General features: G+C 46.8%; 4 protein-coding genes across 4 annotated transcripts; 1 reads left to right on the top strand and 3 right to left on the bottom strand.

The window, feature by feature from the left end:
• Positions 1–161: 161 nt before the first annotated feature.
• Positions 162–5,513, bottom strand: I302_108328 (uncharacterized protein; the record flags this gene model as incomplete). Its single annotated transcript, XM_019193899.1, has 8 exons — positions 162–320; positions 379–556; positions 624–662; positions 757–991; positions 1,101–1,248; positions 1,350–3,117; positions 3,184–5,080; positions 5,294–5,513. 8 exons carry the CDS (start codon positions 5,511–5,513, stop codon positions 162–164), a joined length of 4,644 nt encoding a protein of 1,547 aa, XP_019044022.1.
• Positions 5,514–5,976: 463 nt separating this feature from the next.
• Positions 5,977–10,580, bottom strand: I302_108327 (uncharacterized protein; the record flags this gene model as incomplete). Its single annotated transcript, XM_019193900.1, has 18 exons — positions 5,977–6,126; positions 6,230–6,316; positions 6,388–6,490; positions 6,651–6,822; positions 6,915–7,101; positions 7,168–7,229; positions 7,395–8,438; positions 8,549–8,815; positions 8,883–8,951; positions 9,012–9,157; positions 9,237–9,295; positions 9,360–9,451; positions 9,511–9,596; positions 9,679–9,778; positions 9,843–9,880; positions 9,943–10,278; positions 10,345–10,381; positions 10,442–10,580. 18 exons carry the CDS (start codon positions 10,578–10,580, stop codon positions 5,977–5,979), a joined length of 3,174 nt encoding a protein of 1,057 aa, XP_019044023.1.
• Positions 10,581–11,139: 559 nt separating this feature from the next.
• Positions 11,140–12,368, bottom strand: I302_108326 (uncharacterized protein; the record flags this gene model as incomplete). The annotated part of the gene is made up of 2 exons (XM_019193901.1): positions 11,140–11,743; positions 11,896–12,368. The coding sequence occupies 2 exons, from the start codon at positions 12,366–12,368 to the stop codon at positions 11,140–11,142; spliced, it is 1,077 nt and encodes a 358-aa protein (XP_019044024.1).
• Positions 12,369–14,187: 1,819 nt separating this feature from the next.
• On the top strand, positions 14,188–20,662 carry I302_108325 (uncharacterized protein; the record flags this gene model as incomplete). Its single annotated transcript, XM_019193902.1, has 24 exons — positions 14,188–14,313; positions 14,399–14,596; positions 14,747–15,014; positions 15,173–15,466; positions 15,536–15,624; positions 15,719–16,040; positions 16,124–16,153; positions 16,210–16,460; positions 16,522–16,839; positions 16,908–17,016; positions 17,078–17,116; positions 17,185–17,370; positions 17,428–17,518; positions 17,570–17,796; positions 17,857–17,999; positions 18,056–18,212; positions 18,263–18,820; positions 18,885–19,360; positions 19,473–19,602; positions 19,666–19,906; positions 20,002–20,059; positions 20,149–20,306; positions 20,379–20,451; positions 20,519–20,662. The coding sequence occupies 24 exons, from the start codon at positions 14,188–14,190 to the stop codon at positions 20,660–20,662; spliced, it is 4,686 nt and encodes a 1,561-aa protein (XP_019044025.1).
• Positions 20,663–21,498: the final 836 nt, after the last annotated feature.

The following is a 21,498-nucleotide window of genomic DNA, read 5'->3' as shown; positions in this document are numbered from 1 at the left end:
CTATCTCTACATACTGAAATAATCTCTACATCTACATCTAAAAGTTACATACTTGAACCCTTCGTGTATCGTCAAGTCCCATGTGAAGAAAACCTATCATACAGTTAAACAAGAAAGGGTAAAAAAGCGAAACCAGGAACTACATCGAGCGAAACACATCATCAAGCTTCCCCCTCGTAACTGTCAACTTCAAGCGGCGGAGTAGCTTCCTCAGAGATCAACGAGGGTGTATGTTCTGTAGACAGATCCTCAGGTGGTGGAGGGGCAGCCTCAGTCTCGTGAGCAGCCAGTACATCCGGGTAATCTTCCTCTGCTTCGAGCTGCGCATTCATTCCGAAACAATCAGCATTGTATTGTGTATGAGAGACCCGGACTCACCATCTGCTGTAACATCGGTTCCAACCATTCATCAGCCAACAGCTCAGGCGCAGTGGGCCTTTCGTCCGGTTCGAGCGAAAGACACCTCTCGATCCATTCTATACCCAGTTCTGACATCTCGTTGGGCTCGGGTAGAGGTGGGTGTTCGGTCGTAGCTCCGAGATGGAACATGATTGCCCTATCGCACGAACAGATAATTCAGCGATGTTATTTGGGATTAGTGGTTGGGATAGAGGCAGACTTACCATTCGTTATCGAAGTCCAAGAAACTCCATGGTTTTCGACTATACACGAAGAGTAACTACATCAGCATCCTGCTCTGGCGGTCTGGGCGACTTCTGAGACTAGAAAATAGGGATTAGAGCGGTATCCACCCACCCAGTGATCATCTGTAGTACAACACATCCAAGACCCCAAATATCACATGAACCCAATTTATTCGATCGTACATTCTTGATCATCTCAGGAGCCATGTACATCGGCGTACCTTCCAACCCTTCCATCTTGGCATGCGCACCCCCACGGGTTCGAGCGAGCGTCTTGTTCTTGTTGACTATCTTGGCGGTACCGAAATCTGCCAATTTGAGGACCGAGTTGGCGCCGATAAGGATATCTACGAAGCGAAGAGTGGAAACTGTTAGCTGCAACCCTTCTACAATCCTTCGGCTTTCTATAACTAGGTACAGTTTCAGAGGGTTGAGCGGAGTAGAACTTCTACTCACTCTCAGGCTTCAAATCCCGATGTTCGATCCTATTCTGGTGGAGATAGTCCAAACCACGTAACAGCTGAATGGTGAACGCCCCGACAACCTCTTCATCATCAATCTTACCGTACTCCAACATCCCAGCGAGAGCACCACCTTCGCAGTACTGTAAACACACCAACCATCAGCTCATCGAGTCCTTGTTTGATATCGATGACAAGGGAAGCACTGAGGGCAAACAAGACGGATTGTGTCATCTCGACTCACCTCCTGGAAAAGACAAACTCTATTCCTATGAACTTCCAACCCCAGGAATCCAACGATATTCGGATGACTCAGCAAACTCATAACGTCCGATTCCCTCTTAATACTCTCATAGAGCGCAGGGGACGACTGAATATCGACAGTGGGTAAGATCTTCACCGCGAATACTGTATTATCCTGCAATGAGTAACCCAGATACACCGAGCCAGACGCTCCTCCACCGATATAAGCACCCTGTTGCCATCTCATTGAGATATTTGATTTGGATGCCGCCAAAAATACCAAAGCTCGATCTTCCGATACCTCCTCGTCGAGGACAGTTCCAACAGGTTGAGGGGCGGCTTCGTGCCTTCTTTGTTCTAGTTCCTCTATCAACCTCAGTCTCTCTTCCACGGTCAAGCGGATACTTCGGTCTATCCTCGGTTGACCAGAGGGCGATGGTGTACGGGGTAAGAATTCGTCATCGAGATTCTCCTGTAATCTCTGTAACCTCCTCATAGCTTCTATCCTATCTGCTTCCTTCTTAGCTTCCAGACTGCTCCTCGCACCGAGAATATCGAAATGACTAATCAACAGGGAAACACAATTTCCTACGTGTCTTCTGAGCAGACTAAATTCGGCACGATCAAGCGCCAAGATATTGTTACCCCTAGTCATGGTGAACGCATAAGTCAAGGCAGCGACAGTCCATCTGAATGTCTTTCTATCGGTTGGATTACATTCTTGACAGATAAATGATATCCAGGAGATAGCAAGTCGCATGAGGAGTCGGCTGAACCTTTCCCAAGAGGATGGGTCGATATGCGAACTGACTCTTGTCCCGTGATCCGTGGCGAAGGAGTACCAGTTTTCTACCAAGTCTTGAGATCCCGCTGCGCCTCTGAAGGCATTTCGAACCAGCGGAGCAGATTGGACGATGCATTCCGACAATCGATAAGATGATTTCGCAATCTTGAGCAGTTGGCCTTGGATTGATGGTAGATGTGCTTGAGCCTCTGCGAGACATGGTAGGTAGAGCGATTCTCCAGATTCAGGATCGATAAGCGACTCAGCAAAGAGGTGTTTACAAAGTGCCAATCGACTTGTTGGCCCGTCCGCGATCAGTCGTACTCTGTTATCTTGTAATGCGTATTCGATATAGTCCACGTTGAGAGTCATCACAGCCCCGGTCCAGACAAAGTTCTGCCTCGGCGATAAGAGCAGCAAGTATGCCGCAATATGTCCATCATCGTCATCATCCGAATCACCATCATCTACAGGTTGAACATCAGGTGTACCATCGGGATTGAAGGTATTCATCCGATCACCGTCATTAGAGGTAGTTCCAGTCCGGCGTGGTCTTGCTCTGGATCCTGGAATGGTGACTGAGAAAGCTCTCTGGAGAAGATGTCGAACTTCGTCAGGCTGAGCCCAAAGGGAGCCATCAGCAACAATATACGTCCCTTTCCCTTCGAACACATTGGTGTAGACTAAGAAGTGACCGGAATCCTGAAGTTGAGCGACGAGAGCGTCGACTTCGGTGTGCTCCAAGGTATATTCTGCAGAATTATCGAATCGCTGGGTAAGTCTTCGGCAATATCTTTGGGTCTTTCGATGTCGCATTCTAGCGGAATCAAGGAGTTTACCGTACCACGAGATCATCTCCTCGGTCTTCATGACTTTTGAGCTACCATCTCGTCCAAAGGCATTGGGGTTTCCAGGTGTTTGAGGTACTCGGAGCTGTTGATCGAGGTAGTTACACGATCGTATAAGGAGTTTATTCGATAGAGCACTACCAATCAAATCGCTATCAGCCCAAATCTCGTTGTGCAGGAAGAAGCCAAATAGCTAAACTCACCAAGAATGCTCAGCAACGACCATATCACCCCCTTCAATAGCCTCAGCCGCCTCATACAAGAACGGCCCCTCATCTTCCAACACCTCAGTCTCCTTGAAATAGCTTCCTCTCCCTACACCCCTCAATCTCCAATGTAACAGTTTGAAGAACGCCCTCATAGCATCCAACATCACATCGTTATATTCAGGAGGTAAACAATGTGGAACTTTCCATCGTCCTTCTTCATCCGGAGCTATAATTTCATCATACTGTTTCCTAATCAACACAGCTAAGGAGATGGACAACCTCAAATTATCGATAAAATCAGATACGACCATAGGGTTGGGGTCGACCAATCTTGACGCAGCATCCAATCTAACTTTCAAAGCTTCTATGATCAACCTCCCGGGGAACCCAATCAACCTGACCAATTCATATTGGAAATCAGGCAAGTTCTGCTCTTCGAAGATCGGTAGATAACTTATAACGGTCTCCTTGGCATTTCTAACGAGGTTGATCAAATCGATGAACGCTCGTCTCTCAAACATCCTCTGGAGATTATCTTCTTTCATTACCCGATCAAGGAAAGACGAATCGTCCGCTGCGTCTCGTCCCGCTCCAGCCCCATGCGTGACGCCACCACTGGCGTTCCCACTTTCAGAGTCTAACGGATGATACGTGTACGTCGATTTGTCCGTCAAGGCTTTCTCTTTCGTGGTATTGGGCTTGGTGATGTCCAGGTCGTCTGATCCGGTCCATTTCTGCAATAGCTTCAACTGAGTTTGCAAGGCAGTGACGACAGTCGACCAGGCAGTCAGAGCATCTGTTTTGGCTCTGAATTCGTTGGAAGCGTATGTCGATTTGTCGGCACGCATAGCAGCCAAGTTGGGATAGAGAGCCTTGATAGCAGCCAATTTGGCCAGCATCAGATTGACCTGTTCCAGTGCTGTGTGTTGAGGTCCCAGGTCCTTGTCTTCTTCCTCCTCCTGTGTGGTAGTACTGGGTACATAAGGTTTAGCCTTGAACGTCGCAACTTCCTCTAAAACGCTATCCACAACTCTGGCTCTTCTCTCGTGAACTCTTCTTTTCTCTTCTGCTTCTGTCCTTCCACGAAGTTTCGCACGTATCTGCCACCAGAGGGATTGACCGAACTCCTCTCTGAACGATTCAGTAGGCATAGCCTGTGATATTCTGGCTTCCTCGATCTTCAACACGTCAGAGGTCAACACACTCTCTAACATCCCTTGCCAGTCCAATCTCTCTTGCTTCTCTTCGTTCGATACCGAGTTTTCTGCTCTGGTCAAGGACAACTGAGGTTGCCGTTGGTGAGACTGTTCCTGTTCTAGCTGTTGGTGTTGTTGTTGTTGATGCGAGGAATCGGCTTCCGCGGTATTTCCTTTCCTCTCATTCGATGCTTTCCCAGTGCCATGTCCCGTGAAGGGGTGCACGCCCATCTGCCATCCGGCACTACGAGGTTCTTCCTCATCGTCATCGTCCGATCCCATATCTCCTCCAGCCCCACTTCTCCGTCTAGACGGCCCAGCATGACTATGGAAGTAGCTCGCCTCGGGATCATTGTACATGTCTGACTTCCCTTTCAGTACACCATTGGCACCAGGTGTTTTAGCTCCGGGAGTATGCAGGCTTCTAGACAAGCTATCAGGTCGGAGTCTGGATCTCCACCCGTCGTGGTGGTGGGACAGGCCAGCATTTTGGGAAAGACTTGTACCGTGTGTTGCTGTGTGGACGATAGGGGGACGAGAGGAAGAGGAGGAGGGGGCAACAAAGGTAGCTGCTCTGGCTAGTTTCGGTTGAGCGGCAGAGGCGGAGGAGACGATTGCTGAAAGGCGTGAGGTCGGTGAAGGGTGGGTGGTGGGGCCGGGGTAGGAGGCTGAACGGGGGTTCGCGGGTGGGACGCCTGGGGGAGGGGGAGAGAGTAGCATGTTAGCGATTTGACCCATAGTGAAAACAACTCCTATCAACTACTAAGGATATGCAGATGGACTGTGAGATTGGTCTGATACATATCATGTCGTCCCCCCGATGAACAGCACAAGTTCAATCATGGTGATATCTCAATGTATGTCCTATTATCTGAAGGCAGAACAGACGCAACGGAAACAAGACTCACCATCAACCCCACCATCCTGCCCATGTGCATGCGGATTCCCACCAATCAACGGTCCCCCTTCCTCGTCCGAACTCGAATCACCATCAGGAGCAAACAATCTCACGCTCCTTCTACCAGTCTTGGTGGACGATGCGGGAGGGTGAGCGGGTGGGACGACGTGTGCAGCAGCGGTGAGTGGGACGGGGTCTGTGGATTGCGGTGGGGAGTTGGGGTCTGACATGGTGGGTATCGTCCGGTCCCTCGCCGAAAAGGATGAAGTATTGACCTGATTTGAGGATGCTGATGATTACAAGTGTGATCAAGCCAAGACTGGTGTTGGTGCTGAGATTGAATGAGTTGTGTTGTACTTGAACGATTTATCTTACACGAGCAAACAAGCAAAGACAGAGTGTGGAATGTGATTGAGCCTGAATCTGGTAATAGAGTGATGTGATATATATAGGGTATAAGATAGGGTATAGATAGGTTTGTCACGGCGATGAAATCACATCGTCTCCGAGTGTTATGATACTACCCAAAAACCACGTTTCCCTCGCTTACTTGCGTCATCACAATCTCAGCACTGGTGAAATGAATGCAGACATGCATCGATCCAAATTGATCATCCATGGTTATTAAAATACATGTAAGTCACCCCCAAGACGTGCAGTCCATATGATTCACATCATACTCCAAATCATAGATCACGGCTTAATAGCCCATCCCTGACCATACCTCTGTAATCCACTCCTCTCAGGTGGGAGGTAATATAACGGTCCATCCCATACCACATATCTATGTCCCCTCGTACCGTTCCCTCGGAACATTGAAGGCATATGCCATGGTTCGGGGATCTGCATCATTGCATCACATCAGCCTTACATCAAGTCAAGTCTGTTCAGAGGTGACTCTCTTCCCGAAAGAAGACGCAGAGGTAGAAGAAAGAAGTAAACTCACATCCTTCTCTCCGATGTGCCAGTACATCTCAGTATTCGATTCGTAATGTACCGGATGTCCAGGCTTGGGCAACATGAATTTCCCGACCTAATTACATCATATCAGCCAATCATTGATCACTTACGAGGTCATGATATGGGTGGAATGCCGAAACCCACCTGCAGCTCGGTATCACTAATATCACTCTCATGTACTCTGGCAAATCCAATCCTCCATAATCCCCTGAACGCTATGTATTCACACCATCTACGTCTATCTTCGCTATAGTCATCAAGAGAACTCAGGATCAGTCTCCAGCCTCCTTCTCCACGTTTAACAGGCAACAGAGATAAAAATTATATGACCACCGCCCTTCCATACATCCTATCAGGAGGATCGGCTCGGTTGATATGTAAAAGACGAAATCAAAAGCATAACTCACATCTCAATATCCCACATCTTGCCATCCTCCATCAATATCTGATATGGCCATGGTCTCAAATCCCCCGGTCTAGTCACCAGATATCCCAAGAAAACAGTTGGAGCATCGGCAGTTTCGCTCAGTAATCTGGCAATTTCAGTAGTCTGCAACTCCCTATCTAACGCATCTTCCTCTACACACCGAAAAGAAAATCATCAGCCATTCAATTTCTTTGTGACGCAGTATCATGTGAGCTTGCCTGCTGAAGGGTATGGATTGACCTACCTTGTCCATTATGACTGACCATCACGTTCACCTTCTGTCCATGAATATCTAACGTAGCGTGAATAGCAGGTGCTAACTCACCATGAGGAGAGGGTAACAAGTGGTGTGTAGAGTTGAGTATTGGGTATTTCGACAAGAGTGCTGCTCCCCATGTATGTTTGTTTGGCCCTGGTCCCAGATCGACGTACTGTACCACCCAAGTATCAGCTTTGGACGTTCCTGCCGTGAGCTAGCGAAAAGGAGATAAGCTTACATATCCTAACTCCTCAGCAATGACTCTAGTCAAATCCCTATTCCCATATACGAAGCGATGCACTAGAACCAACAGAAGCGAAGGTCAGTATCGGTTCTAATGCTGATACTTCGTGGACCATTCATAAGGATCTGAACAGGTCGCACGGTAGAGATGAGGGGCCCAAGAAACCCCTTTGACGATATGAAAACAATTGATGAAGAACCACAACACAAACACAAACTCACAATCACTCTCCAACAGCCCCAGCACATCCACCTCCATCTCCTTAATCAAACTCATCATCCTCCACTGACTATCCCTCCCCTCCCTATCCAACCCAAAATGTACCGTCCATATCCCCCCACTGAATATCTTATAATCCTTATAATACGGTACCGGCGCCGACCTTGGCATCTTGGCATAAGAGTATCCCAAACTGACCAGACTAAGTACAATCGACGAGATGATCGTATATCTCTTGGTAGATTTGATCCGTCTCTTGGCTCTTGGTGGTAATACCTCATTGGAAGGGAATTTGATATTTCTCGTGGACCACCGTCCCAAGATGGTAGCTATCATACAGAAGGACAGTACGATGTCTGTACGTTCCCTAAATATCCATCCTAGGGGTACGAAAGCGTATGCAGCCGTAACTACCGATATCACATCCAGTACGATATTCGTCACTAGGGCATAACCGTAGCTCGGTCCAGGTTCGAACACCGATATCACTCTGATATAACTTGGAAATATCGCTTGAAGGTAGAATATCAATGATAATCCGCCTACATATCCTAACCCATCGGGATATCGATATAGAGCGACCGCACCGGCTAGACCCAGAACAGTTAAGAGCGACTGTAATTTCTTGCTTTGATGGAGGACACCCAATGAGGTGATTGCAATGACGATTCCAGCGAATGGGTGGAGTGTAGGTCCCTTGATTGGATATCCCGTCCAGGTCCAGGATATGATGGTTCCTGCATCAGTAACGAATGTCTGGATGAGGTGAATCAAAGCTCCAAATCCAACGGTGATGAATCTTCGCTGCCATATCGTTGGGTTGATGAGAGTGTATCGCTGAGGCTCTTTGCGGATATGCCAGTTCGATGGCGGTGCAGGATGAAGATCGATGGGTCGTTGATAGTATTCATACATGGCTAGTGCGGCTAGAAGCAAGCCAGTCTGGTTCCACCCCCCAGAAGCGGGATGTGAGATCGCCCACAGGGGATTAGTGGAATTATTGATGTATTTGATGAGCATTGTGATGGCTAGACCCAAACCGAGAACTATGATGACACAGTCAGTAAATGCGAAACACCGATCCGTAGTCATTCCTAACCGAATATGCCCAATAGCAAAGGATCGAAGTCGACCTATTGACAAAGACAACACTCACTCTGCCCCTCAGCAACGATCTCCTCACTTCCCTTCAACCTCTCCCAAGTCGCAAAAAGGACCTGCCAACCCGTCCAAACTCCTATAAATATCCCCACAAGTCTAGCAGCAGGCCAGGGGAAGATGTAGAACCCCATACCAAACACCACAGTCATGATTCTGTGCGCCAACAGACCTTGCTTGGACGTGCAGAACTCATAGGGATTTCGCATTGAGAAGGTGAAGCCTGATAGGTTGGATAAGAGTGCCAATTCCGATCCTGCGAGAGCTACATCACCCTGTCAATACCTGCTAATCTAATTATGGGAAATGAGGGTACAAGGCCGAATACATACCAAGTTTCCAGATTGACCAGTAGAAAAGCTGAAGACCAAGAGAAGTGAAGACCGTCCAGAAACATACACCTAGGCTTCATGGATCAGCTGAAACGCATACATCTATGTTTCGAGGAGACAGCAGCTCACCCCAATATACATCACTAACAAAAGCAAGCGCTGCACGCCATCTCGGGGAAGGCACAGGGATCTCTGCTGTCCAATCTACCTTTTCGCCGTCCTTCGATTTGGGAGGAGTGACACTCCGGGTCTTGGGCATGAAGAATGCGCCATGACTGCATTGGTGATATACAATACATGCGATGCTCAAATCGTCAAACCAGGCCATTCGGTTTAGAGGGATGATGTACCCACCCATTTGCGACTGCGATGTGCTTGGTATCGGATGAAGAGGATGTGTCAATGATCGCAAACTGGAATGAGCGTGAGGATGAGCGTGCTTTATGAAACACTGTAACAGAGTAGTTGCAAGCTTACCTGTAGATGACCTAATTCCAGTACCGCCAACGCATCAAAAGCAACATCCCATAATACCAATGACCATTCGAACATTGAATAGTAAGTATACGCTATAAATGGGATGTTATCAGCACATTACTTTCACATGGGTTAGTTGATCTGAACTGACCTCCCGGTACACGCATGACGGAGTGTCGGTAGTAAAACCAGATCAACGGTGGGACCATAGCCAAGAAACCGAAGAATGGGATCCTCCTATTGAAGAAGTGGGACGGTCAGCACGTTCCTCGTCGTCACTGTTGGAAGGTGAGTGAGCAGTCGTTACCCAGTAGCTCACCTTGTACTTCTAGTTTTGGCATTCACGCAATTCTGCGTGGAAAGGAACATCCAGGGCAGTGTCAAGAGGAGGTAGAGAATCATGAACATATCGTGAAGATCTGGACATCACTTCTAGTCAGTAAGATTAACAGGTCGAATCTTCCAGTGGAAGAGGTGACTCACCATGATGATCCCTCGAAGTAATGTACACCCATCCACCACTTCCATCAATCATAATCAGCTATCTCACAAGACCTTCCTATCAGCCAGTTGAGGAGCTCACCAGCAAAAAGTCCTAGCAATCCCCACAAACAGCTCAATATCCACCAACGTTCTATTCCCAACTTCATCCCTCAAAGCCTCTTCGACAGGTTTGAGCATCTCATCTTCAACTTCCTTTTCCAACTTTGATACTGCATTTCTAGTTTTCAGTCCTACTTCCCTCAATGCCGATGAAGTCCCCTTGGAATCCGAAGGAGAGCGATCTGACGATCTAGGTGGTCTGGAAGGTGGGTAACGATGGACAAGCCATTGTACGAGTAGGAGCAAGAATCGAGGGGTCGCACAGAGTGCTATGAGGATTTGAAATGGTGCTCTTGGAGGTGCGTGGTCTCCTATACTACTTTCGTGTATCAGCTTCCTTCACTGACTATGTCTGAACGGATGGGTGAAAGTAGGAGCTTACGTTGCTGATACGGATGGGAACCATTCTACTGGCCATTCTGCGTATTCATAGATATATATCAGCTTGATGGAAGGATGAAAAGAGATGGTCGACTTACTAGCTACAGAGTTGATGCATAGTTCCTTCCATAGTCCGCTCAACCATCCTACGAATAGGGCAGTTGAGAATGCCGTGTAAGCTATGAATGTGTGTAGTTTTGGTATCCACCCAGCTGGGAATGCCAGGAGGGTAGACATGATTTTTGATGTTTCAACTTGCAAGATGGATGGGAAGAGAGAGAGAGAGAGATAAGCAGGTAGAGTTTATGGTTTGATCGAGTGTACTCGTATCATGATTATCATGATTATCATACTATGTTATTGACAAAGGAGTGATGAGTCATGTTGTCATGTTGATGTATATATACATATATGTTGATTGACTTGTTGACCTTTGACTGCGTCATCCTTGTCATCTTCCTTCGGTCTCATGTTCATGTCCATCTGTTCAATCTTCTCGGTTTGGGTCCTTTGGTTTACTTTTACTTGGTTTCTTGGCGGGAAAGGTGTGTGTTTGGTTCGGTTATTCAACTCCGAAGGAACTGCTCAAAATCACGTGGGTTTCGGATGAACTGTAAAAGAGGATATGCTTAAACCAAAAGTTAAGGTATGGCGAGATGGCAGTAGTGGACTGACTTGATCTTTCACAGTAACAACGTGCTGATCTCTTTCATCTTGCAACTCAACAATGTCAAAATTGACCATGAATATCCAGACATGCACAGATAGATGCATCCAAATACAAATATATCGCATTTTAATCCCATAAGAACCTCATCCCCTCTATCCCATTCTTCGCTCCTCTCCAATACTCCTCCCCCGTCTTCCTAGCCAGCTCGTACTCGCCTATCAATTCCAGCCCATGCGCACTAATTCCCATACTCCCTCTCTCATCCTCCTGTATCCTGCTGAGCTGCCTCTGAGCTTCTCGAAGTATCCCAAAATTCTCTTCCACAACAGGAGTAAATCTATACCTATACTTAAGCCGATTAACAAAATGCACCTGCATCTGCACCTCCCCCACTCGAAGGAAATACGCATTAAACCGTTCCATTGGAATCTCATAGAACCCTTCTGCATATCCCAGTTCCTCCGTATTGAGCGCAGTGGATAATAGTACCTGATCATTACGTGGTATTTCCCCTTGCTTTAATGTGTTTAACGAGTCCTCGAATTGCATTATCACCCATTCGAGCAGTTTGAGGATCGTCGGATGGACTTTGAGGATTAGGACGCCAGCATTGAAGCCGTTATGATCTTGATTACCTAGGAATAGGGGCTGCGGGTGGACCGAGGTGGGAGGAAGGAGGAGATGGATGGGGATGGAGGGGTTGGATATTATCGTGTCTACGTCTGTTACGCTGCACATGTACCGATTAGCACTTTATCTCACGGGTATAGGAAAGTGCGGCCTGTATATAACCCATTCATCCTCATGGTAAGAGAGTAATTAGATTCGATAGTATCGTTTAACGCTCAAGCTGGGGCAGAACAGAACCAGGACGATACTCACAAGATCCAATCATACCTCTCCCCCTCGTCTCTCTCCAACTCCGCTCTGAATACCTCGTATAAAGCGTAAATCTCATTCATAGATTTCCCGTTATTCACCTTCCCATCCCCATCCCCAATCTTATTATACCTCGAACACTCATATCCGTACCCCCAAATCTCAGAGTAAATCTTATGTGTAGCGTAGGATGCGCGGTACAATGGTGTGAAGTAGGGGAGATGCTGGAATATCAATATGCTGGGATTGGTTTGGTTTGTGGGAGGATGGAGGGATAGGTTGTCGAGGAGGGTGTGGAGGGGATGGAAGAGGTCGTTGTTTGATGTACTCGTTTTGGGTGCTGTCGAGGACGAGGACAGAGAGTGCTTTAGTTCTGTGAGGGGTTCGGGAAGATTCCAAAAACATAAGAGAAGTATGGCTATAAACACGATGATAGATAGGTGCTTCTGATGTTTTGGGAGCAATACAACCCTCATATTTCAGACGAGGTTATCATCATGAAGACTCTGATATGGTAGATCGCTGTACATGAAAGATCTTTCATACCCACATTCTCGGAAGAACGGAGATACTGTATGCACGACAACCATTTATACTGTATTGCGCTTGGTCCTGCGTTCCATATGTCAATTGATATATATGAAGTTTCAGACGAGAGGAAGACAAAGGATGGGTGGGTATCACTAGTGCGTGAGGGTTCCCTGGATCATTGATTGTACAGTGTCAACACACCGTATAGCCCGCAACCGCATCCAGCGCTTAGACCTCAATCCCACTGCAGTGCACTACATACTTGTGTACTGGTGTTATCAATAGTCAAGTGTTGAACGCTGGGGTGACTTGGAGAAGATACGCTCGATCATATATATGATCCTGCTGGTCCAGTACGTTCTGGAGAGCGAAACCCATCATGGGGTATATTTCATTGATCTTTGGTCAGTGTCAGTGTCAGTATGATACGTGCAGGTGTAGAGAGCAGGGACCATCTCCATGATAATTTAGGATCGGGCAGTTAGGTAGATGCTCGGGATGTAAATTGCTCGTATAACATCTATATCAGCAAGATTATCCTTTATTCTCATTTCAATCGTCATTTCATGTATCCTCATGATCCTCATGATCCTCATACACCTCAGCTAAAATCCAATGACTGACTTGGCAAGGTCGTAAGCATGTCGATGACTGTATACAAGGTGATGGTGACTATGCATGTACGGTAGTGGGATAAAACCAAGAAAAAGCGCATCGTATGAATTGTCATACCTGTATGCATGGGTGATTTGATTTGATTTGATCGGGTTGAGTGTTACCGGGTGATGAGTGTATGGTGGTGGAGTGGAGGGTGAGCGATGGTGAGCGACGGAATTACATGTCATGATGGCGTCGACACGGGTAAAGACAGAGGGAACGAAACCAACCAAAAAAACAGCGGCGTAACCCACAGCACCACACCACACCAGACAATGAGATAGGGTCCAGGTTCACTCAGCAGCCAGCCAGTCACATCACGATCGCATCATCACCACCATACATATCACATCCACATTCATTCACATTGATATAGCGTATACTACTCGTCTTGAACGGTGATACCCCCAGCGAGCGAAACGGAAATCCGTAGAAACGAGTACTGCGCCGACCTAATCATTATACCAATCACAGAGAAATCAAGGAGGCTGTTGGAGGTATCATAAGAGAAAGAGGAAAGCACGAGTCGATACTTTGCATAGTTGAGGGAGATCAGATCATACATAGTGAGTGGACCTGTTCATACAGCCTTGAAGCGATAGCGAGGAAGAGGTGTCGAGGGACGATGTGGCTATGGGAACGATGAGATGGCGGGGAAGGGGTACAAGGTCATTTGGACGGGTGTCTCATCGGTACAGCCATGGACGGTCGAGGGCAATTATCCAATCGTGGGATAACAGAGAGAAGGATAAGAAGGAAGATCAAACATGAATTGCAACGCGTAGAATCGCGTCCATATATGGATTGGATAGAAATGAGGAGGATGGATATAGAGGGTTTCTTCGAAATGGTTGACCTCCTGTCCATTCGGTCGTTCCTTCCTTCCCCTTGGCTTGACCTATCTCTCACCTCTATCTGAAAGCGTCGTCAATGCATGGCCTGCTACTTGTCTTGACATATAATTCATACAATGCATATTCACACTTGCTCGTAAATTCGCCCTTTATGAGCTACCCCTCTTTCAAGGTGGATAAATCGTTAACACTTAACTACCTCTACCCAGTCAACACCTCCTTGGTCTCGTCCATAGACAGCTAGTCATACACGATGGACTCCTCACCCGCTCCTCCCTCTCATCCCCTCGAACCCTCCACATCCTTAAACCCTCCGACCGCCCAACAACACCTTCCTTCCTCGATGCTGGTCCCTAGTGAACCGGTGGAGAACGGTACTGTAAGTCTCTCCTCCTCGACCCGAGAAATTGTCTCGAAGGATCATGCATTTTTCGCAAACAAGCTCGAGCTAATACAGGTTCAAGTTTTCCGAAAAACCACCGTCGTCTGGAGCTGGAATCACCTCAAACCTACCTTCCAACCCTGTCTCGCGAAGCTCGACACCCTCTGACGAACTTACACCTGAGCCTCAAGAACAGCCTCGGGCAGTAGACTTGGAAGGGGAAGATGCAGAGGGTAGTAGTGATATTGATATGGAAGGTAATCACCAGAATGGTCAGCAGGTGAATATTCTACTTCTCATATCCCATTCTTCATTATTCCCTTGCCTGAGCATGAATCGCATACCGCAATCCTCAAAGATGCTCCACTTTGATTCTACGCCTCTCTTCTTCAGAGATGAGAAATTAAGCTAAATGACCTTCGCGCGTTAGACACTACCAGACCCCTCAGAGGGCGAGGAAGAAGTCCCCTCTTCCGACGGAGGGGCCGAAGGAGAAGCAGAGCAAGACGAGGGTTACGAAGATGAGGATGAAGATATGGAGGAAGATGACGAGGCCGATGAGGAAGAGGAAGATGACGAGGATGAGGATGAGGATTATGATGATCCCTCTTTTGGGTCTAAGAAGAAGAGTCACGTCAAGAAAGCGAAAGTGAAGAGCGAGAGGAGGGAGAGTGCCGGTCCACCTAAGAAGAAGAAGGGTGAGTGATTTTTACATTGATATTGCAATCATCTGTTTTCCGTTCAGTCTTGGCTTGGTTTCGTCTTTTATCTCATCATCGGCATTGCGAGCTCTTGACTCGCTGTGTTCGTTCCCCTCTTGTTGGTCGGAATAGCATACTGATCCTTCCTGTCTCAGCCTCCGCATCATTCCCTATGCGAAAAGAAAAATCCATCTCATCCGACGAAGACTACGGTACCAAATCTCACAAGAAGAAATTCTTCTCCAAATCCGGCGCTTCCACTGCCAATGGCGGAGGAAGGACGACGACGGGAACGCCCGATACGCCTTATTCCGAGGCTGATGGCGCGTGGAGACGAGGGGCCGCTAAGAAGGTGGTCACGTATAACGAAGCTGATGTGGATTATGGCCTTGAGGAGAGCGAGGATGAGGGGGAGGGGGAGTATTATGGTGGAGCTGGCGTTGAGGAGGGTGAGTGATCGTCTCTGGTTAGAGGTACCAGACCGAAGAGATTTGCTGATAGATCTGATTCAACAATAGAAGAAGCAGATGAGATTGATCAGGTGCTGTATCATTATCGGGACGAAGCTAGAAAGGAAGATCCTAAAGATATACCTCAGGAGAACTTGGTGAGTAGACAAAACCCCCTTTACTCTCATTTCTTGATCGCCTGTCTATACTTGACAGGAAACTCCAGTTAAAGTCTGATTCGTTCCCTTCTAGCGATTCCATATCAAATGGAAAAACTACTCCCACATACATAACACCGATGAGACCTACCCTTTCCTCAAGACCTACAAAGGGTTCAAGAAAGTTGAAAATTACATCAACAAGATATGGACATTGGATCAACAATATCATCACCCCTCCCCTGAACAGACTTGGAAGCCTACTTCCGAGGAATTGGAGCAGTATGAAATCGATAAAGAACGTATAAGGGAATTACAAGAGAGTTATAAGACTATTGAGAGGGTTTTGGACGAGAAGGATGAATGGTCTTATGAGAAACAGGAGACTTTGACGAAGTTTTTCTGTAAATGGACCAGTAAGTGATGTCTTCCTATCTTTACGGCAAGGTATGAGGATAGCAGGATGAGATCGAGAGGCATCAGCTGATGTCGATTATAGATCTTCAATACGCCGATTGTACCTGGGAATGTGAGTTAGCTAGACACTTCTCATCTGATGGGCGAAGCTGACAGTGGAGTTTCCAGCCTACGAGGAAATGAAGGAATGTCCAGGAGCATTACAGTCTATCGAAGACTTCCACAAGCGATCAGCAAGAAATACTGTACCTGCTCAATCTATAAATTACGGAATCAACAGTCGACCCACGTACCAGAAGATACCAGAGGATCCCGATTATCTCAAATGTGGTGGAGCATTGAAACCTTTCCAGTTGACTGGGTTAAACTGGTTAGCCTATTTGTGGACTAAAGGCGAGAATGGGATCTTGGCAGATGAAGTGAGTGCTTTCCACTCGTCATCCAACGGAGGATAATTATTGATGTGTTTCGTGTTCATAGATGGGTCTAGGTAAAACGGTCCAATCCGTCTCGTTCCTCTCCTACCTATTCCACACACAACGTCAATACGGTCCTTTCCTTGTTGTGGTACCACTATCGACCATCTCAGCATGGCAAATGCAATTCCGAGTATGGGCTCCCGATCTCAACGTGATCTGTTATATGGGTTCTGCGCGATCGAGAGAAGTCATCAGACAATTCGAATTTGGTCCGTTGAAGAACTTGAAGTTCAACGTGCTGTTGACGACATACGAGTTCATCTTGAAAGATAGACAGGATTTACAACAGATCAAGTGGCAGAGTCTGGCTGTTGATGAGGTTAGTGTAGCTGTCTTGAAGATGTCTAAGTGCAGTTGGATGATAAGCTGACATGCGTTGGTATATAGGCACATAGGTTGAAAAACCATGAATCACAATTATACGAGGCGCTCAAGAGTTTCTGGACCGCTTCGAGGTTGTTAATCACTGGTACACCTTTGCAGAACAACGTGAAAGGTGAGCTAGCTCATTGTTGTATTGGAAGGGATTAGCTGATTTGATTTCTGTTTGAATCCAGAACTGTTGGCATTGATGCATTTCTTAATGCCCGAGAAATGTAAGTCGTCTAATTCCCTATTTTCTACACTGCTATGTGACTGAGCTGATGTATGGATTCTGCTGTAGTCCAACTGGCCAATGATTTCGATCTGAACGATGCGGACCAAGAAGCCAAGATCTCAGATCTGCATGAGAAATTGGGTACGCTCATGTTGCGTCGATTGAAGAAGGATGTCATCAAGGAATTGCCTTCTAAATCGGAGAAGATCTTGCGAGTTGAGATGTCTGCTATGCAGACGCACTACTACAAGAGTTAGTCATGTCGGCCCATTGTATGAAGATATGCTGATTTTGTGTTTCTCAATGTAGATATCCTCACCAAGAACTTTGCTGTACTGAGTAAAGGAGGTACGCAACAAGTCAGCTTGATGAACGTAGCTATGGAGTTGAAGAAGGCTTCGTGAGTCCTCGCTCCTTACTATCCCTCGTCATGATGCTGATATCATTGCAGTAACCACCCATACCTCTTTGATGGAGCTGAAGATCGAAACAAACCTCTCAACGAGGTCCTCAAAGGTCTAGTCATGAATTCCGGTAAAATGGTGCTCCTCGATAAGCTACTCGCCAGGCTCAAGGCGGACGGTCATAGAGTTTTGATTTTCTCGCAGATGGTCAGATTGCTGGATATCATGTCTGATTACATGAGTGCAAGAGGATACATCTTCCAAAGACTTGATGGTGGGTCAAGTCGCTCTTCCACTTTCTGGGCACACAGCTGATGCATTGACACGCCCAAAGGGACTGTACCATCGGATGTGAGAAAGAAATCGATCGAAGCTTTCAATGCACCCGGTTCACCAGATTTCGCTTTCTTGCTTTCGACTCGGGCGGGCGGTTTGGGTATTAACCTCGAGACTGCTGATACTGTTATCATCTTCGATGTGAGCGCCAACCTTCTGAGGATCCCTCTGTGGGCTGCTGATCATATACTGTATAGTCCGACTACAACCCCCAAAACGATTTACAAGCAATGGCTCGAGCACATCGTATAGGTCAACAAAGGCATGTCAGCATCTATCGATTCGTATCGAAAGGTACGATCGAAGAGGATATTCTGGAAAGAGCAAAGAGGAAGATGATATTGGAGTATGCCAGTGAGTCACACCATATTCAATGAGTGGATAATGCTGATGATCCATATTAGTTATCAACCAAATGGATACCACGGGTGCACATATCAACGGCAACGGCGCACCCAAAGAGAAGAACGGCGATTTCTCCAAGGAAGAGCTTTCGGCTATCCTCAAATTCGGTGCTCAGAACATGTACAAGACCGACGATAATGCGCAGAAGCAAAAGCTGGAAGAAATGGATTTGGACGATATCCTTACCAAAGCCGATGCGTTCGATACCGAATCTGCTGCTCAACCTGGTGGAACATCATTAGGTGGAGAAGGGTTCTTATCCCAATTTGCGGCTATTCAAGATGTTAAAGCCGATGCGGATGACTTATCATGGGACGATATCATTCCTGTGGATGAGCGTACGAAAGCCGAAGAAGAGGAAAAAGCTGCTCAGATCGCTGAAGCTCAAGCTACCACTTCTCGGAAACGGGCTGCGGCAAGACCACCTGGGACATATGAAGGAATGGATTACGATGATGCGGAGGGAAGTAGTAAGCCTGGATCACCGAGCTCCAAGAAACCCAAGGCTGCTGCTCAACCTAGGAAGACGACTGCTCAACGTGCTTTGGAGTTGAAGGGTAAGTATATAACTGCCAATGGATGTGTGAGTACAGTGGCGGTACTGATTTAAACGTTGTGTAGAACGAGACCTACGAGTCTTGATCCGGGGTATCCAGAAATGGGGAGATATTCGACTCCGATATGACCCCATAGTGAGAGAAGCGAAACTGGAAGCTAAGAACAGGGTAGTAATCATCCAAACATGCGAAGATATAATCACCCAAGCCGAGGAAGCAGTTACATCGCATAAATCCCATATAAGGGATCTGCAAGAACGGGGAGAACCTATCAGTTCGTCCCTTCGTCAAAAAGCTATATTGTTCACGTACAAGAGCGTTGCAGCTATCAATGCCGAAACCGTTGTGGCGCGGTATTACGAGCTCAAGGCATTAGTAGAACATTTCAAGAGGGTTGAAGATACTCTTCAGTATCAGATTCCCTATGATAGTTTAAAACCTACCATGAACTGGACGGTGGAGTGGGGGTTGCAGGATGATGCGCATTTGCTTATTGGGGTTTGGAGGCATGGGTTCGGGAGCTGGGAGGCTATTTCTCAGGTAAGTCTTGGTCTGGTGCTCTGTCTCCCTCCTTCAATTTCATGCGCTCGATCCTTTCCCCCTTTTCTGGAGGGGATTGTTGCTGATTGATGACCGAATGATGGTGTTACAGGACCCCGAACTTGGTCTGAAAGATAAGATATTCCTTGAAGATCCGAAATCTGCCAAGGCAACCGATCCGAACGCTCCCAAACCTGGTATACCTGGACCCATACATCTGGTCAGGAGGGGTGATTACCTATGTGAGTCCTTTACACCACCTTGCCCTAATAGTATCAATCGCTGATGAGGTACAATTGGTATAGGTGGCTTGATAAGAGAGTACGAAGAGAACCGAAGGATGTTAGTTGAACAACAAGCAGTCATCGCCAATATGCCAACAAAGGAAGGATTCGGGTTCGAACATCCTCCTTTACCTCCAATGGCACCTGGGAAAGCTAGTCCTGCGATCAGTAGTACGATGACTATCAAGGATCAGAGTCAGGCTGGAAAAGGGAAGAGGAGGAAGACTCCGGAGTATACTGATTCGGATGATGAGTCTGGGTAGTGAGTTGAGCTTCCTCCTCCGTCTCTTCCGTTTATATGTTTGAACAGGGATACAGAGCATAGGGGTCAGACGCTGATGCATGATGGCTGGGTAGTGAATCGATGGATGAAGATGCTGTTAAGGAATTACTCAGACCCGCTAAGAAACATCTTGTGAGTGTTGTTCTGCTACTTTCCACCTCTGTGCATAGGATTCAAGTTAAGATGACACTGCTGACGCATGATATTCGATGATGTTACAGAAAAAGCTCAAATCCGGAACCGAAAACCTAAGTCGAGAAGACAAGATCGCCGCTTTGAAGGAATGTCTAGCAGGGATAGGTACGAGGATAGATGAGATTGTAGCTGAGAAACAAGCTAGCGGACAAGATGGGAATAAATGGAGGAAACATTGTTGGGTGTGAGTTGTGTCTCTCCTCTTTCCCTCTTTGTTCATCAATGGGATGTTGATGAGTCGTATCGTCGGATATAGCTTCGCATCGTTTTTCTGGCCCAGACAGGGTGTGAATTACTCTAAACTTATGGAAATTCACGGCAAGATGGTTGTGAGTTACACTTACCACCTATGTTTTTGTGTTAGGTGTATATGAGCTGACTCGATGGTGGGAATAGGGAACAATACCCACACCTGTAGATGCACCTAAGAAAAAATCAAAGCCCAAAAAGAAAGCTGATCCTTCTTCGTCTTCTAAAGATGAAAGACCAAAGAAGAAGGTCAAGACGGAAGTGAAGGATGAACCTGCTGGTGAAGAGTAGAGAGTAGTGTTAATTGGTAGATTAGATTCTCCGGGTTGGAAGATACAAAAGTTCGATCTCATCTTTCGTGATTATCTTATCTTCATTCATTCGTTTCTCATTACATCTTTCGATTGTTACCGTTGGGGTATTCGATATATGGCATTTTCGCATATGTACGAGGAATGAATCTCATTCATGTCAATTTTGATGGAGCCTCAAATTTGGTATGAGCACCATAGTGCCATTCTCATTCTTTCGAGTCTGAGCATACGATAGGTCGGTTTTGAAAGTTACAGTACAACTGCATGGTTCGTGGTACGATGACACAATGATCAGCCTGCAGATCCCAAAAAGGTCGCCGTGCCACTACCTGCGCAAAGGTCAGCTGGAATTGGAATGATTGATCTCATCTCAATCTGAGACATTCCGCCAGGTGTCTTTGACTACCACACAAGCTCCCGGGTAAGATCACTTGCAGCCTGCATATCATATGTTATAGCTGGCTACTAATCTCCTGACGAGTCAAGATGTGTGTATGAGTTTATATAGAAGCGCATAATGTTGAATCCATATGCCCCTTCTTCACCAATCGGTTCACCAACTTTCTCTCTCACCCCGTTCTTTGATTAAGCCGACACGTCTGGACGTGATCGAGATTATTTTTGTACTTTTCTACCTAAGTTTCACTCACTTGTTCAAAACACGGAGCCGGTCTCCCTTCTAAAGTCTTCGAAACCCAAACTCCAATAACTCACCCTCGAAAAGGCAAAAAACCAAAAACCAAAAATTTTATCTCCTCTTCTTCCCCTCCTTCTTCCCCTTCCAAACAACCTAAACAACCCGCCACTTCCCAC

Source organism: Kwoniella bestiolae, chromosome 7 (assembly GCF_000512585.2).
Source record: "Kwoniella bestiolae CBS 10118 chromosome 7, complete sequence".
NCBI lineage: Eukaryota > Fungi > Basidiomycota > Tremellomycetes > Tremellales > Cryptococcaceae > Kwoniella > Kwoniella bestiolae.
The sequence above is the reverse complement of the archived record's forward strand: the minus strand, read 5'-3'. Positions and strand labels throughout refer to the sequence as shown.